The sequence below is a fragment of the Triticum urartu genome, chromosome 2 (assembly GCF_003073215.2).
Source record: "Triticum urartu cultivar G1812 chromosome 2, Tu2.1, whole genome shotgun sequence".
Taxonomy (NCBI): Eukaryota; Viridiplantae; Streptophyta; class Magnoliopsida; order Poales; family Poaceae; genus Triticum; species Triticum urartu.
Window position 1 is genome coordinate 582,439,337 of NC_053023.1, and position 18,025 is coordinate 582,457,361.

General features: G+C 48.0%; 2 protein-coding genes across 2 annotated transcripts; one reads left to right on the top strand and one right to left on the bottom strand.

Moving 5' to 3' along the window:
• Positions 1-2,714: 2,714 nt before the first annotated feature.
• On the top strand, positions 2,715-5,257 carry LOC125538927 (cytochrome b561 and DOMON domain-containing protein At3g07570-like). The gene is made up of 4 exons (XM_048702242.1): positions 2,715-3,190; positions 3,301-3,700; positions 3,803-4,101; positions 4,642-5,257. Exons 1-4 carry the CDS (start codon positions 2,999-3,001, stop codon positions 4,876-4,878), a joined length of 1,128 nt encoding a protein of 375 aa, XP_048558199.1. The 5' UTR covers positions 2,715-2,998; the 3' UTR covers positions 4,879-5,257.
• A 221-nt stretch (positions 5,258-5,478) lies between these two features.
• On the bottom strand, positions 5,479-10,443 carry LOC125538926 (transcription factor RF2a-like). Its single transcript, XM_048702241.1, has 4 exons — positions 9,444-10,443; positions 8,439-8,571; positions 6,693-6,777; positions 5,479-6,258 (listed from the first exon to the last, which is right to left on the bottom strand). The coding sequence occupies exons 1-4, from the start codon at positions 10,181-10,183 to the stop codon at positions 5,864-5,866; spliced, it is 1,353 nt and encodes a 450-aa protein (XP_048558198.1). The 5' UTR covers positions 10,184-10,443; the 3' UTR covers positions 5,479-5,863.
• Positions 10,444-18,025: the final 7,582 nt, after the last annotated feature.

The window sequence follows — 18,025 nt, forward strand, 5'->3', positions numbered from 1 at the left end:
TTGATGCTAGTTGGTTTATCCGGTGGAAGATTATATTTTCAGATCCTTAATGATAATTAATACTCCTCTGATCTTGATCATAAATATGTTTTGTGAGTCGTTATGTTTGTTCCTAAGGACATGAGAGAAGTCTTGTTATAAGTAATCATGTGAATTTGGTATCGTTCGATATTTTCATGAGATGTATGTTGTCTTTTCTCTAGTGGTGTTATGTGAACGTCGACTACATGACACTTCACCATTATTTGGGGCTAGGGGAAGGCATTGGGAAGTAATAAGTAAATGATGGGTTGCTAGAGTGGCAGAAGCGTAAACCCTAGTTTATGCGTTGCTTTGTAAGGGACTGATTTGGATCCATATGTTTCATGCTATAACTAGGTTTACCTTAATTCTTCTTTCGTAGTTGCGGATGCTTGCGAGAGGGGTTAATCATAAGTGGGAGGCTTGTTCAAGGAAAGGCAGCGCCCAAGCACCAGTCCACCCACGTATCAAATTATCAAAGTAACGAACGCGAATCATATGAGCATAATGAAAACTAGTTTAAGAACAATTTCCATGTGTCCTCGGGAGCGCTTTGCTTTATATAAGAGTCCGTCCAGGCTTGTTCTTTGGTACAAAAAAGGATTGTGCCACTTTGCTGCACCTTAGTTACTTTATTTACTTGTTACCTGTTACGATTTATCTTATCACAAAACTATCTGTTACCGATAATTTCAGTGCTTGCAGAGAATATCTTGCTGAAAACCGCTTGTCATTTCTTTCTGCTCCTCGTTGGGTTCGACACTCTTACTTACCGAAAGGACTATGATAGATCCCCTATACTTGTGGGTCATCACTGGGCCTGTCCCTATGGCCTAAGGCCCAGGGGCAGGGTTTTTCCTTTTTCTTTTTTTTCATTTCATATTCTTTTTTATTTTAGCTTATGTTTTCTATTTCTTTTAAAATAAATTAGTCTTATATAATATAAAACTTGCACCACTATTAGTGTTTTAAAATAAGCCACTGCCACAAAAAGTTTGGTACTTAAATAAATTAGTTTACAAATTTTATAATTTAAAAAGTATGTAAATTATTGTTTTAGCCCATGCTTTAATTATTTTAGGGCATTTAAACACTTTATAAAATGTTATTTTCTCCACCATAATTATCTATGGATTATTTGCCACATTATGAACATTTTAGTTTTCATGTTTGTGAATTTTTTTATTTCACTTATAATTTGAATTTGAATTCAAAGTGGAATTTGAAATGTGATATGGATCAAGATGATTAAGCATTGTTCAATATAATGGCTTAGCTTAATCGAAGAGGTTAATGTAGCTCAGGACACAGGGGTGTTACACTCATATTGGCAACCAGTAGATATATCTTTTTAAAAAATGTATTTGGGACATTTTTTTTATTCAGGTTGTAAGCTATGATATATTTATTTGTGTTGTGGAACTACGCTATTTTTGTTTGCTTGCGAAACTATGCAAAATATATGTATATTTGTTGAAAAACGGCGGCAGGCCGGCCACGCGGGCAGATATGGGTTGGCGTGTTGGCCGCATTGCCGACTCAAATTAAAAAGAAGGCGCACGCCGAGCGGGCGGGCGACCTAAACGGACAAAAAAACCAAACAAAGCGTATGTTCATTTGAGTCGGCGCGTTGGAGTTGCTCTTAGATGATTGGTTCACCATGCATTCGGTTCCACTGACCAATCAACCCGTGTATGTGAATGTATGTATTCACCTCCTCTTTCATGGGAGAAACCACAGCATTCAAATACACAAATACAAACCCTAACCAAATCAATGCCATGAAGATCCCTCCAGGATCAAAGCATTGAGGCCAGGTTCGGACTTGCACACCACTACGGCCGGTCTGCCGCCACGGACGGTTCGGCAAGCGAGGGACGCGCCGTTCGAAACCGACGGATCGGTGTGCGCCACACTGGCAAAGGAGCCGCATGTGCGCCCGGCATCTCCTCGTCCCCGTTCTTTAATCAGCCCGTGCAGCTAGCCAGAGCATGAGCTGTGCCCGGACGCAATAACCATCTGGACCAGCCTGCCCCCGCCCGCCCTTCCTTTCCCCCTCCCCTCCCCGTGCCCCATCCCCGGTGGTCGGATCGCGCCCCGCTTTCCCCTTCCTCGCTGTGCAAGCTCACCGCCCGCTTTGCTTGGCTACTGGCTGGCTAGCCCACTGATTGGACGCGCGCCGGTACACATGCATACACGTACGCGGCGTCGTTGCGTGGCGCTCCCGGTTTGTCCCTGCTCGTGTAACCCACCTCTACAGGACAAGCGACATGCTGGCGCCCGACGATGGATTGGCTTCTATTTTGGCCGTTTTTCATCATTGGTGCCGCGGTCACAAGCAACGGCATTCTCATCGGGTTAACTGCGAGCGTGGTAGTAGGTGCCGTCGGCGTGGCCATGCTCGACTTACTACTACCACTGCAGAACTGTGTACCAATGACAGTACGGGAGATGGGCCAAGCAAAGACTTTATCAGAGTGGAGCCAGCGTAGCTTTGGTGGTAATTGGTAAACGTGGGTCTTCTTTCTCATTTCTGCAATCACATCAAGCGGAAAACCCCGCTGCAAACGGCGGTGCAAGGATTGGCTGCCATGGAAAAATGCATGTGCGCCCCCTGTAGCTGTAGGTGAACCTTAACCACCAGCCAATAGCCATCCCAACACAGCACGATATATATCCATGTACACACAAGGACACCGCAACTTGAGGGAGGGAGTCAGGGAGGGAGGAGGATATATGTACATACTGGCACATCGCTACGGCATTCGATTGGAGGGCAGCAGCATCCTCTGACCTGCCAAACTGCCCCCAGCACCGGCAGCGGAGCCTTGGCCATTTCCTCCCTTCCAAGCACCGCCAATCTTGTCCGACCTCCCTCCGCGTCCGCCGCGGTGCCAAACCCAAGAAAGGCACAGCACCGCCAATCTGTGCAGCGGGAAGCTCGGGGAGAGAGAGGATTAGACTGACTGACGCGACAATGGGGGCTTCCTCTTGCTCCTCCGTGCGGCTGCTGCTGCCGCTGCTCTGCCTGCTGGGCTTCTGCTTCGCGGCGAGCCACCAGAAGTCGGACTCGTGCGACGGGGACCTCCAGGTGGCGCGCCTCGTGCCCTTCGACACCGACGCCTTCCACTGCATCACGCTCTGGAAGGACGAGGACTTCATCCTCAGGGTACGCCTTCTCTCACCGCATTGCTGCGGATTTCTGGTCTGTGTTTTCCAGCAATCAAGCCGTGGCCGCCTGATCTGATCCGGAATGCTTCTTGTGTCGCCACTCGCCAGTACAAGAACACGGGGACGAGCCAGTGGAGCTTCGTGCTGTCGGCGCCGGAGAAGAGATCCTACGTGGCGGTGGGGTTCTCGGGCAAGGGGGGCATGGTGGGCAGCAGCGCCATGGTCGGCTGGTCGTCGGGCGGCAAGGGCGCCGCCAAGCAGTACTACCTGCAGGGCAGGAGCCCGGAGGCCGTGACGCCGGACGACGGCCGGCTCACCCTGGTCAGGAACCGGACCGTCGCCGTGTCCAAGTCCGGTCGGCTCTACCTGGCCTTCGAGCTCAGCACCGACCGCCCGCAGCCGTACCTGATCTACTCCGTGGGCTACGAGGGCAGCCTCCCTTCCTCCTCCGACTACACGATCCAGATGCACCGCGACATGGGCTCCCGCTCCTTCAAGTTCGCCTCCGGTACGTACATCCATTATTAATTCCACCGCTACTTTTCTTTTCTCCGGTACATACACATTTTTTTACTAACTGAGGAGGATCTGTGGGCTGGTTTCTGTTCAGCGTCGCCGTCCAGCGCCGGCGGCGAGTCGGGCGAGGACGGGTTCCCGGCGAAGAGGTGGCACGGACTGCTGTCCATGATGGGGTGGGGCGTGCTGCTGCCGATGGGCATGATGGTGGCGCGCTACTTCCGGCGGCAGGACCCGTACTGGTTCTACGGCCACATCGCCGTGCAGGGGCTGGGCTTCCTCATCGGCATCGCGGCGGTGGTCCTCGGCTTCCGGCTCAACGGGGACGGGCTCAAGAACATCGTGGTGCACAAGGTCATCGGCATCTCCATCCTGTCCATGGCATGCCTCCAGGTACGCACGCCGCACAGAATTCTTCTTGAGTATGAGCCTCATTAGATCAGCCTTAATCTTTTTTTACTGGATTAACCTTAATCTTAAGAGCATGGGGCGGTGGTTGTGTGGAAATTGCTGGCTAATCTGAGTCCACTTTTGGCTCCTTGGCTGGCTGGATACATGTGCTGTGGCATCTAATCATTTGAGTTGCCAGAATGGCATGTGCTGTGTGGGATGGGAACACAAGCCTGGAACAGCAAGAAATTTTACCAGCTTATTAGTTTCTAGTAGTAGTACTGTAGTAGATGTTGACTGTGAATCCGACTTGCTAGTTAAGTGTAATTTCCACATGCCCCGTGATGTTTTTGCCATCAGAATTGATGCTTCCATTCGTTGACTCCTCCGAGAATAGTACACACTGTCGGTCGCGTTCATGCATGTTCTTGAGGACGGCAGAAGAACATTCTCCCGAGAGAGAGAGAGAGAGAGAGAGAGAGAGGTGAAACCACGATGATGATCTGCTTACGCTGCTGCTTGTGTTGGTTGATGGACACGCAGGTGACGGCGGTGCTGGCGCGGCCGGACAAGACGTCCAAGGTGCGGCGGTTCTGGAACTGGTACCACCACAACATCGGGCGCGTGGCCATCCTGCTCGCCATGGCCAACGTCTTCCTCGGCCTCACCATCGCCAGGGAGGTGAGCGCCTACATCGTCTCCTACGGCGTCTTCGTTGCCGTCTGGATCATGGCCGTCGCCGCCTTCGAGTTCAAGCGCTACTACGAGGACGACGACTGATGACCCATCCGTCACCCTCACCCTTCATCATCCTACATGGAGGCGGCGATCCGCATGGAGAGAGTTAATTTGGAGCGGCTACTACCGAACGGCGTTGTTTGTGGTAGCTCACCTCGCAGCTTGGGCGGATGGCGAATTTGAGGATTCTGTTGAAAAAATATATTCTTTTGCGGTATAGGATACGGGACAGGAGTGACTCATGTCGCTGAGCCTAATTAGCCGGACGCTCTGATTCATATTTGTACATTGGTACGTGGTGTTGTTATTCTTGTACCCTCCCCGCCTTTTGGTTGCTTGGTAGATTGCTCGAGTTTTCTTCCTCCTTTTACATGTATGTACATCGATCGATTTTATTCCATTCCATGATGGATTCACGACATCAGGACAGCCCTTTGGTCAAATCTCGAATGGCGTGCCTTCATCTTCACGCCTGAGCTTTTCCCCACTGAGAGAACAATGAAAACATGTACTGGAAGGCTGCAAATGTTGGTCAGCAATCATTCGATCTTGCTGAAAGAGATCCAAGCCCATAACAGGACATCAACTCAGCAGCAAAATTTAGGCCATGCATTCTAAGGAAACAAAAAAAAGGTGCATCCAGAATAGAAATTGTTTCCACCAAGCATTTTATTTGCTCTGGCTGGCACAGACGCCAAGCCGACATGGTTCAGCTTCATCTATCAGTCTCTCACTCTGCATTAGCACCATATTCGAGAAAGGTTTCGGACGCCAACTTAACTTTTTATGGTTAATTCCAGATGGAACACTCCGGCTGGTAAAAAGTACTCACACTCTGCTTTCATCAGTTCTGCAACAAGCTTGCGACTGAATGGGGTCGACATTCTAGAGGACTGCTGCAGACATCTAGGCACCTACCTACACACTGCACTAGCCTACGCATGAGCCACTCGACTCGACTCAGGCACGAGTACAACGCAAGTCTATTATTACTGGCAACTGACATGTACCCTACCTGCGCCGCTTCTCACGGCTCGCTCCTTGCGCGCCCATCGAAAGGGGACGGGCCCGCATTCTGCACATGGGTTGTCATGGCAATTCCTTTCATCTTGAGGTCTCCCGGAAATGGCAGTGCTTCCGGACGCAGCTGCGACTGCTGCTGCTGCTGCTGCCGGACACTGGCAAGGCGTTGCTGCTGCAGGTGCATCTGGGGCTGCTGGTGCTGGGAGTGGATCTGGAGCTGCTGAAGCTGCTGAGCAGCCAGAAGAGATTGTTGTTGCATCTGGCTTCGCTGGTAGCTCTGTGGGTTGACTCCGTACGAGGACAGACCGCCGAAATTCCCCAGGTTCCCATTGTTGGCGTTAAGCTGTCCTGTTGCGATCTTCAGCTGCTGAACCTCGTCCCTCAGTCTGTCGTTCAGTGCTGCATGTAACCAAAGAAACAGTTACCAAAGATGGTAGGGAACATTGGAACAAAGTTAACATAGCCAAAAATGAAACATAAGTAAACTCTGGCGTGTAGATTGAATAGGAAAAGACCGAAAATGGCTGTTCAGTCTCTAGATGATCAAGAAAAATCAGGACTCAAAATCCAAGCGAATACTCCCTCCGTTCCAAAATAGATGACTCAACTTTGTACTAACTTTAGTATAAAGTTAGTACAAAGTTGAGTCATCTATTTTGGAATGGAGGGAGTACTATCAAACTCGGAGTTTTCTGTGTTGAGAGCAAGTAGACATGTAGAATTCAGAACATCGAGTTATTTGCAGTTATGGAAGAACATGGCGTCAAATGAGCATGGCATCAACAAAATATCTTTGTATTAATTTCGAATTTGCTGTACAAAGAAAACCTTACCATCTTGCAGCCTGACCTGCTGCTCCATTGTTTGCACTTGCAGCTTCAAATCACCATTTTCATTTGTTAAACCACTGGTATCTCTCTGTATCATACAGACAAATAGGGATAGACTCATTACTCATGGAAATCAAAGAGCAAGTACTGTGAGTAACTACAAATTCTGCAGTCCGTTGACAATATGTATCTGTAGAATACAAGACCTGACACTCAAGGAAAACCAAAGAGGAAGTACTTCGAATAACTACAAAATCTGCAGTATATTAACAATACGTATCTGTAGAAGACAAAACTCGTCACTCATGGAAAATCTAAGGGGGAGTTCTTTGAAAAACTACAAAATCTGCAGTGTAGTAACAATATGCATCTGTAGACTACAGAACTCATCACTCATGGAAAACCAAAAAGAGTTAGTTCTTTGAGTAACTACAAAATCTGCAGTATATTAACAATATGTATCTGTAGAATTCAAATAGTGAGTTCTTGGTGGCCTTTGTTGCTTTTTACCTTTTTATCACTTTTTTTAAACAAGGACTTACTGAAAATATATATATTAATAATATGTATCTGTAGAATACAAAACCCATCACTCATGGAAAACCGAAGAGGGAGTTCTTTGAACAACTAGAAAATCTACAGAATATTAACAATACATATCGGCAGAATACAGATAGTATGAGTCTCAAGCTGTTGGCGCTTATTGCTTTTTTCTCTTTTTTTAAACAAAGACTTGTTCAATAACGTAATAATGGGCTGTGTGCACTTCCAGGTGCAGAGATAGGAGAATATTCTTCCATTGTCTAAAAAAATTACATGGCTATGTTCATCAATCGATGCAGAGGCCAGGGGTATAACCTCCTTTTCGATAATTATTTACAGCTGGTAATAATATGTTAAGACATAAACAATTTGCAGAACTAAAATAAATAATGACTGCTCAAACAAACAGATTCAGAAATACAAGTTGGTGATATAGGGGCTGCAGCTGCACCATATCCAACAACTTCACTAGTTAGACGTCCATATGGCGTGCCAGGGGATTTGGTACTTTTTGAGAATGGCCTGCGTCAAGGTGATCCTGTCTCTCCCTATTTGTTGATTCTAGTCGCGATGTGCTTTCATGGCCTCCCCAGCGGCCCAACCAAGCTCCATCTCTCTACTTTCACTCCACTGATCTCTAACGCGGAATGCTACCTCGCTAGCAGGAGCAGTCTCCTTTCCTTTGGTCATCGTCAAGACTGTACTGATGGCCATTGCTGATCTTAATATTTGGAACACAGATTCAAGATGGATAAGCGCGCGTGGCCACGTTACCGCTGAAGGGCTCATATTCTCTTACACCCCCTACCTTGTAATTTCCGTTTTCTACTTCTCACCTTCGCTCAGAACCTTGTGTATGATATATTGATAATGCCTGTCATTTTCGGGTTTATTTAACAAGTTGTTGGAGTTAACATGCCAAAAAACCCACAAATTAGTAACCATACGCAGACATAAAAGGTATTCCATAAAATTGGCAAAACATTCAATAACTGAACAAAACAGTGTCAGCGGTTGGAAATTCTAATTAAATGCTAAAAATAGCATAGGCAGTTAGGCACGCGTTCATTTGAATACCTAAGCATTTTCTATTTCTGGCGACCATTCCTGAGATTTAGTAGCAATTTTCAGCCAAACCCAGGTTTAAACCATCTAACACATATCAATGTGCAAGAACTTAAATTAAGGTAAAGCCCAATAACTAACCTGTAACAGGGACAACTGAGCTGATAGTGTAGTTGCTTCTGTTTGAAGACACTGTACTTTCCTCTCAAGCTCAGCAATGTAGCGCATCTTTCTTTCTTTTGACCTAGCAGCTGACTGGCGATTTGCCATGATCCTAAAATGTTTCAACAAGGTAGACATTAAGAAAAATCAATCTAAGAAATAAACACTAACCCCTAAAGGCACACACAATGAATAACACCAAATAATTGGAACAAATAACTGGAGTCAAATCAAATCACATGACAAAGACACATCCAGATTGTTCTAGCAAAGAAACACACTGAGAAGTTACTCCCATAATATTAACAGACTAACTAACTTGCATAGACTGCAATGCTTGTACTAAATTACCATTGGTGAAAAAGGCTATACTAAATTACAATGGTGAAACTCTGTGCTCTGATGTGACCTCCCTCCAACAAAAGGTAGTGCAATAAAATCAGATATAAGATTTCCACTGACAATTAATCACACATAACATATATTCACATATAGCGATACTTGATTAAAAAAAGAACAAATTATAAGGGTTATGTCGTTTTTATTGCCTGAAAATGCTGTACTCACATACATCACCAATTCACCAGCATATTTTAAAATGCGTATCACACCAAAGAAGATTAATATATGTTTAGTAGTAAGCTATATACTGGAACTATAGACGGTCTCGTTATCGTCAAAATTGTACATAGACAGTCCCCAGTCCCATGTTTTGTTTCAATCAATCAGGCCAAAAAAAGAGCAGCAAGATCACATATGATTACTGACTGTTCTGGAAAAACATACTAGATTCGAGATTCCACAACTTTCGCCCCTTTCACACTTTGTACCTGGGACTGGACTCCTTTTCAAAGAAGCAGAATCCATGTAACCTGTCCCTGTCAACCGCCGCAATTCGATATCCAATATTGCGCGAATCCCTAAAGACCAAAAATAGCAACGAAGCAACGGAAGTGGGTTCTCAGACTGAGACTGGCGTCTCACCTCTTGGCGCGCTTGGGGTCAACGAGAGCGAGCTCGGCGAGCTTGGCGTCGGAGATGGCCTTCTTGGCGTCCGCGCCGTGCCTCCCCGACACCCCGGAGGAGGCGGACCCGAACGACGTGGAGCCGTCCATCGACATGCTGTGCTGGTGCCGCGGCCGCGCGGGCGGCGGCGGCTGCGGGTACGGCGACGGGTCCAGCGGCTCGGACAGCCTGCCGCCGGCCTGGAGGAACATCTCGAACATCCGGCTGCCCCCGCTTCCGCCGCCGCCGACTTCCTCGTCCTCCTCGTACTCGTCCTCGTCATCTTCGTCGCCGCCGCCGCCGCTACCCCCGCCCTCCCCGACGACTCCGAGGTCGGCGTCGAAGGTGAGGTCATCCGGGAGGGCGGAGGCCCCGAGGAGGATCTCCGACTGCGCGCGGCGGTGCCCCGCCGGGCGGCGCGGCGCGGCCTCGGCGGCGGCGTCCGACGCCGATCCCGCGGCGGAGGCGGAGGTGGAGGCGGGCGGGGCGTCCATGGCGGGGTTGGGGAGGAGAGATCTGCGGCGGGGAGGGGAGGGGAATGCGGGTGCCTGCGCCGGCGGGGGGAGGGAAGGGGAGCAGAGGGGGCGGAAGCTTAGGAGGGGCAGGAGGAAGACATGCTCGGGCGGAGGTTTGACCAGGGCATTGACTCTGCAGGGAAAGAAAGGAAGGAGGAGGCGACGGGGTGGGGCACCAGCGCCCAATGCGGCGGCGTGCCGCATGCCCGGTTCGGCTCGGCCGCTGCGCCGTCCGTCCCGTCCGTCCGTGGCCTGGGCCTCGTGGGCTTTCGCACTCCGCCTCCGATGGTTCTAGACCGACCGAGCCTCGGTCACGTGCGTCGCGGCTCGCACCGTGCGGCGGCAGCAAATTCGTCGGGTGCTGGGGAACGGACGGCTTTGGCTGAGCCGCCACCACCCACCTCTCCACGCAAGAACTTTTGTATTGGTGCTCAGTATATTCATGAAACGTATCTTATACAGGGCGAGTATTTGATACACTGTAATCTACTACTAGTCCTGCTTTAGCTAAGTACTCCTCGTTACAGAATGGTTTAACAATATAAGCTTGATTCATTAGTTGATGAGTGATGTACAACCTTTAATAAAATGTGTTGGATTGTGTAAAGATACGATTTTATCATTTCTCCTCGTTTACTCCGTCACATAGAAAGAAAAAGAAATAGAAAACTAAGCTAGAGCACTAACGGCATGTTTATTTCAGTTTTTATTGGCCTCGAATCATCTGTGGATTTGCTTCACTGGCAAAGTTGTTTCGCAAAATCAGCTTTATCACTAAGGTACACTTGAACATGCTTCAGCCAATTGAAACGAAAATGGCTTGAATGCAAATTGAACTTCGGCGGCTAAGCTGATTTCAAATAGGTGTCTATTCCACCTTTTGATTTTCTTTTTCGGGGTCGACGGTGCAGCATGTCATGACACCATTTGGCTTTGGTTATGAGTGTACGAGAAGAAGCAGAATGCAGGCCAAATATACAACGGCGGTTTAGGTACGAGGAGATGTGGACAAGACATGAAGATTATGAGGGTATGGTGAAAGAGTTGTGGGAGGCGGATGGCCATAAGGCTAGCGACATGAAAGACATGTTGCAGAAATTGGGACGGGTGTCAGGCAGCATGCATAAGTGGGGAAAGGAAGTGTTTGGCTCAGTACGCATGCAAATAAAACATCTGAAAGCCGACATGCAAAGAATTAAAGAACAGGAGCTAGCTATTGCATGAACTATATCTACGTGAAGAGATAATGCAAAGGCAACGGTCTAGGGTAGACTGGCTGGTAGCGGGCGACCAAAATACCAAATACTTTCAGAACCGTGCCTTTCACCGGTGAAGGAATGCGCACGACTCCGAATCCTGATCCGCCACCGCCTCCACCTCCTCCAGAGGCATGGCAAGCTGTGATGGCCGCAACCAATGCAAACACACAGCTGATCATGCAAATTCTTCAAGAGCGCAATCAAGGCAGTCAAGGGAATCAAGGCAGCAATCAGAGTCACTTTGCTACACTCAACCAGTTCCTTGCTAACGGGCCAAAGACTTTCAGCAATTGTGTTGAGGCAACCGATGCTGACGATTGGCTTGTGGATCTGTGTAAGCATTTCGAGTGCAGTAACGTCAGGCCTGAGGACTTTGTCAAGTTCGCTTCCTTCCAACTCAAAGATCAAGCTGCAGAATGGTTCCAGTAGTACAAGGATTCTAGAGGTGGACGTGTTATCACTTGGGATGATTTCCGTCGAGATTTCCGAGCTCATCATATTCCGCAGAGCGTGGTTGAAAGCAAGCGTGAGGAATTCCACAATCTGAAGCAAGGCTCTTTGTCTGTCTATGACTACAACAAGTTGTTCCAGAAGCTTGCCCGCTTTGCCAAGCAGGACGTGCCTGATGAGAAGAGCATGATATATCAGTTCAGGGGTGGTCTCAGAGAAGATATTCAGCTCGCTCTTGTTCTCTTCGAGCCCTTGAGATACGATGAGTTCTACAACATGGCACTGAAGCAAGAGGCTGCTCAGTTGAGGTGTGATGCTTCCAGGAAGCGAGTCAGAGATGTTACTCCTTCTTCCTCTACTCAAGTGGTCAAGCAGCAGAAGTTTTGGCTTCCTCCTCCTCCGTTCCATCAGCCGTATCAGTAGAAGAGCAAAGGTGGCAGTGGTTCTTCCCACCCACCCAACCCTGGCTTTCAGAATAAGACTTCGTCTCAAGCTCCAAGATCGAGTGCTCCGTATCACCGTCCGCTTTCAGAGGTCACGTGCAACAAGTGCCAACAGAAGGGTCACTATGCCAACAAGTGTCTCAACCAGAGGCGTCTTCCTCCTCCTCCTCCTGTGAGATCGGCAAGTACAGCTGTGGTCAAGCATAACCCCAAGTCCGCCAAGGTCAATTTGATGAATGCAGCTCAAGCAGAGGACTCGTCAGATGTGATCATGGGTAACCTTCCTATTAATGATATTCCCGCAAAAGTTCTTTTTGACACGGGTGCATCGCATTGTTTCATTTCGAGGCCATTTGTTTCTAAGGATGAGTTGCCTTTGCAAGATTTGCCTAGACAGTTATCTGTTGTTTCTCCAGGTAAATTTATGAATGCAAGCGCTATTGCCCCAGATGTTTCTATCACATTGGGCGATTACAAGTTTCTCTCTTCTCCGGTGGTTCTTGGTAACTCAGATATTGATCTTATTCTCGGAATGGATTGGCTTTCTAAACACAAGGCTCAGCTTGATTGTGCAGCCAGGCAGATTCAATTGACTCATTCGTTTGAGGATGTAATTGTCTTTGCCGCTCGTGATGATACTATCCGTCTGTTTTCTCTCAATGAGAAGGGTGAATTGGATGCTATCTCTCAAATTCCAGTTGTTTGCGAATATCAAGACGTCTTTCCAGAAGAGCTCCCAGGAATGCCTCCGCACCGGCCAGTTGAATTCGTTATTGAACTTGAGCCTGGCACGGAACCTGTGTGCAAACGTTCTTACAAGCTCGGACCTGAAGAGTTGAAGGAGCTGAAGAAGCAACTCGATATGCAAGAGAAAATGGGTCTTATCCGGCCTAGTTCTTCTCCGTGGGGTTGTGGTGTTCTTTTTGTGAAGAAGAAGGATGGAACGGACCGACTTTGTGTTGATTACCGTCCAGTGAACAAGAAGACCATCAAGAACAAATACCCACTTCCCAACATCAATGAGCTGTTCGAACAACTCAAAGGTGCCCAAGTATTCTCCAAGCTTGATCTCCGTATGGGTTATCACCAGATTCGCATTCGTGAAGAAGATATTCCTAAGACAGCATTCAGAACAGGCTTTGGTTCATATGAATACACTGTTATGTCTTTTGGCCTCGCCAACGCTCCTCCGACGTTCTCTCGCATGATGAACTTCATCTTCAATGCCTACACCAATGACTTCGTTTTGGTCTATCTCGACGACATTCTGGTTTTCTCCAAGAACAAGGAAGATCATGCCAAACACTTGCGTTTGGTTCTCGATAAGCTCAGGGAACATCAGTTCTATGCCAAGTTCTCCAAGTGTGAATTTTGGCTCGATGAGGTCCTTTATCTTGGTCATATCATCTCTTCCAAGGGCATTTCCGTGAATCCTGAGAAGGTGTCTGCAATTTTGAATTGGGAACCTCCTCAGAACGTGAAGCAACTCCGCAGTTTTCTCGGTCTCGCAAGCTATTGCCGAAGATTCGTTGAAAACTTTTCTAAGATCGTGAAGCCTCTCTCAAATCTTCTCTAGAAGAACGTCAAGTACGTTTGGTCTCCGGAGTGTGATATTGCTTTCAACACTTTGAAAGAGAAATTGATCACTGCTCTAGTTTTGACTCCGCCTGATGAATCCAAACCGTATGAGGTCTTTTGTGATGCCTCTCTCCAAGGTCTCGGCGCAGTATTGATGCAAGAGAAGAAAGTTGTTGCTTATACCTCTCGCATTGTCTCTCTGCACGGTATTCCTCAAGTGATCTCTTCAGACCGTGGCAGTATCTTTACCTCGAAGTTTTGGGATTCTTTCCAGAAGGCCATGGGCACGAACATCCGCTTCAGCACTGCTTTCCATCCTCAAACAAGCGGTCAAGTCGAGCGTGTCAACCAGATTCTTGAAGATATGCTCAGGGCTTGTGTGATCTCCTTCGGCATGAAGTGGGAGGATTGTCTTCCTTATGCTGAATTCTCCTACAACAATAGTTTTCAAGAAAGTTCGGGCAAGGCCCCTTTTGAAATTCTGTATGGCAGGAAGTGCCGTACACCTCTCAACTGGTCTGAAATCGGTGAACGTCAGCTTTTGGGTAATGACTTAATCACAGAAGCAGAAGATATGTGCAAAGTCATTCGTGATAACCTCAAAGCAGCCCAATCCCGCCAGAAGAGCTACTATGATAGTAAGCACCGTGATTTGGCTTTCGAGATCGGAGATCATGTTTACCTCCGTGTCTCTCCTATGAAAGGTACTCGTCGCTTCGGTATCAAAGGGAAGCTTGCCCCTAGATACGTGGGACCTTTCAAGATTGTCAACAAGAGAGGCGACCTCGCCTATCAACTCGAGCTTCCTTCAAACTTTGCAAATGTTCATGACGTGTTCCATGTCTCTCAGCTTCGAAAGTGCTTCAAGACTCCTGACCGCACAGTCAACTTCGAGGACATTGAGCTCCAAGAAGATCTCTCTTATCGTGAGCACCCAGTTGCTATTCTTGAAGAGACTGAACGCAAGACTCGCAACAAGTCAATCAAATTTCTCAAAGTCAAATGGTCACACCATTCCGACCATGAAGCTACCTGGGAACGCGAGGATCACCTTCGTTCTAAGTACCCGGAGTTCTTTCAGTCCTAGATCTCGGGACGAGATCTTTTCGTAGTGGAGTGTTGTAACGCCCCAGATATAACTTTCCCTATTTGTACTCCAACTCTTGCCGTTTCCGGCGTTAAGTTATATTTATTTCTCGGGTTCGGGTCTTTGTCTCCGTGTGTTGTTTTCTTTGTCATGCATCTCATATCATGTCATCATGCGCATTGCATTTGCATACGTGTTCATCTCATGCATTCGAGCATTTTTCCCGTTGTCCGTTTTGCATTCCGGCGCTTCGTTCTCCTCCGGTGGTCATTTCTAGCTTTCTTTCGTGTGTGGGGATTAAACATTTCCGGATTGAACCGAGACTTTTCATGCGGCCTTGGTTTACTACCGGTAGACCGCCTGTCAAGTTTCGTACCATTTGGGCTTCGTTTGATACTCCAACGGTTAACCGAGGGACCGAAAAGGCCTCGTGTGTGTTGCAGCCCAACACCCCTCCAATTTGGCCCAAAACCCACCAAACTCCGCTCCATGTCCTAGAGCGTTCGATCACGATCGCGTGGCCGAAAACCGCACCTCATTTGGACTCTCCTAGCTCCCTCTATGCCTATATATACACCCCCCTTCCAGTTCGCGGATGAAACCCTAAAACTCCTCCTCTCGGCCGCCGGACGCGTCCACGCCGTGCCGGACGTGTCCAGCCGCCGCTGCCACCTCGCTCGGGCCAATCGGGCTTCGCCATGTCAGCCGGCCGCCGCCCTCCACCAGCCGCGCGCCGCCACCTGGCCAGCCCCGCCGCCTCTCCCGCGCGGGCCTGGGAGGCCCAGATCCGGCCCTCCCAGCCCGGGTCGCCGCCGCCCGTTTCCTCTCTCCCGCGCCGCCCCTTGGCTCCAGGAGCCCGCGCCGGCCACCGCGCGCCTCCGCCGACGTCGGCCGCCGGCCGGATCCGCCGCGCCTCGCCTCGGTGGCCCCGCCAGCCACACGCCTCCGCCGCCCGCCGCCTCGGCTTCCGCTCCGCCGCCCGCCTCCGGCCGCCCCACCGCTCCGGCCACGACCACCGCTGCCGGCCGCCTCTTCCTCGCATCTCCGGCGAGCGCGTCGACTCCGGTGAACAGGGACCCCGGCGAACCTCGTAAAGTGTGCAGATCTGAGATCTGTTTTTTTTTCGGTTGACTTTCGTCTCTCTAACCCTAATTTTTTATGCATAATTTGACATGCCGTAACTTTGCATCCGTAGCTCCGATTTGGGCGTATTGTATATCAAAATGTTCGTCTCGATGTGTACATCATTTTGTTCCATTGCGTGATTTTCATTTGAGTTCATCTTGATGCCCAAAATGCTGTTAGAAGGAGGCTTCGTGAGTTAATAGTCAGATCTGCTAGTTCATCTTAGACTTTTGTCATTTTTGCCATGATTATTGTGTGCATGCTATGCCTGTGGGTCCTCATATGTTTTGTTAAGTATTTTGTCTTCTTTCCAGAGGTGCAACCCATGCATTTTTAGGATATGTGTGGTGACTTCTGCAAGCTTGCAAAGTGAGGCACCCGGTATATCTGTTTTCACAAAGTCTGGGATTATTTAGTTCATGATGCCATATGTTCGGCTTGTTTCCTAGTGATCCGTGCCTCTTTTGAGGATAATATGTAAAGGGGTTTTGTTAATCATGTTATGCTCTATCCATCCCTGTCTTTTTTTGCAATTATGGAGCACCCTAGCTTGAGTCAATCGAACTCTACTTTTGCTTCGTTGTGAATCTGGGCAGATCGTCAACTTGTTTGCGATTTTGCCGATGTTATTGTAGTTGATCCGTGCATGATATGCCATTGTTCTTCCCATGTCTAGCTTGTATTTTGTGCCTTCTTAATGGATGTATGCCTGCCTTGCCACGACTTGCACCGTGGTGAGTGCATCGAGCTCGTTTACATGCTTTCGTGAGTTATATTTCAGCATGTCTCAGTTTTCACTAAGTCTGAAAACTGATTCTGTTTTAGCTATGTTCGTGTGCCCGTTAGTATATATTTTGTGAACCCTTTTGGCCCCAGGTCACTTTGGGTCTTTTGTTAAGCTTGTTGAGTAGCTCCATGCCACGTTCTTACTTGTCTTAATCAGGTCATGTATCATGTTGTTTTGTTGCTCCGAAGAGGGCTTCATGATCTGAAATTCCAGACAAGTGTTAATTTCACTAAGTCTGAGATCTGTTTTGCATTTGCGTTTTTGCCATGCTTGTTTGAACCTGTTAATGGATGAATTGGTCGTAGCTCAGTGCTAGACTTTTGTTAAGCATCTTGTGTGCATCCCTGCCATGTATTTTGTTGTCATGTTTGGTGGCTGTAGCATGTTCATTTCATTGCATTTAGATGCCTACTTGCTGTAAATCGCAGACCGGTGTCATTCTTAAAACGCTTGCCATTTCCAAACCGTAACTCCGATTCCGATGATCTTTATATCATTTTCAAGAGATTTCATCTCATATTTCCAGTGGCACACTTGGAATTCCAATTTGAGGCAAGGTTCATGCATTTCCTGTCATATCTTGCATTTTGCATCCCGCATCGCATCCCGCATAGCATATCATCATTTCATCATATTGTTTGAGTTTGCATGTGGTTGATTGTATCCTTGTTGCTTGTTTGTCTTGTTTGGGTAGAGCCGGGAGACGATTTCGCTACCGAGGAGCCCATTGAGTTTGCTTTTGAGGATCCAGTCAACTCTGACAACTGTGCAGGCAAGATGATCATACCCTCGAAATCACTATTATCTTTGCTATGCTAGTTTGCTCGCTCTTGCTATGCCAATGCTACGATGCCTACCTTTTGCTTGTCAGCCTCCTAATTTCCATGTCAAACCTCTAACCCACCATTGTCCTAGCAAACCGTTGATTGGCTATGTTACCGCTTTGCTCAGCCCCTCTTATAGCGTTGCTAGTTGCGGGTGAAGATCGGAGCCGTTCCTTGTTGGAACATATTTTATTTACTTGTTGGGATATCATTATATTGCTATGTTATCTTAATGCATCTATATACTTGGTAAATGGTGGAAGGCTCGGCCTCTCGCCTAGTGTTTTGTTCCACTCTTACCGCCCTAGTTTCCGTCATATCGGTGTTATGTTTCCGGATTTTGCGTTCCTTACGCGGTTGGGTTATAATGGGAACCCCTTGATATTTCGCCTTGATTAAAGCTTTTCCAGCAATGCCCAACATTGGTTTTACCATTCGCCACCTAGCCCCTTTCCTTTCCCTTGGGTTCTGCAGACTCAAGGGTCATCTTATT

What these genes read in the sequence shown, in the direction of transcription:
- LOC125538927 (XM_048702242.1), top strand. Translation starts at nt 2,999, where the DNA reads ATGGGGGCTTCCTCTTGCTCCTCCGTGCGGCTGCTGCTGCCGCTGCTC. An exon ending in ACGAGGACTTCATCCTCAGG is followed by an intron (nt 3,191 to 3,300) that starts GTACGCCTTCTC and finishes GCCACTCGCCAG; the next exon opens with TACAAGAACACGGGGACGAG. An exon ending in TGTCCATGGCATGCCTCCAG is followed by an intron (nt 4,102 to 4,641) that starts GTACGCACGCCG and finishes ATGGACACGCAG; the next exon opens with GTGACGGCGGTGCTGGCGCG.
- LOC125538926 (XM_048702241.1), bottom strand. Translation starts at nt 10,183, where the DNA reads ATGCGGCACGCCGCCGCATTGGGCGCTGGTGCCCCACCCCGTCGCCTC. An exon ending in CTCAGTTGTCCCTGTTACAG is followed by an intron (nt 6,778 to 8,438) that starts GTTAGTTATTGG and finishes TGTATGATACAG; the next exon opens with AGAGATACCAGTGGTTTAAC. An exon ending in GCAGGTCAGGCTGCAAGATG is followed by an intron (nt 6,259 to 6,692) that starts GTAAGGTTTTCT and finishes GGTTACATGCAG; the next exon opens with CACTGAACGACAGACTGAGG.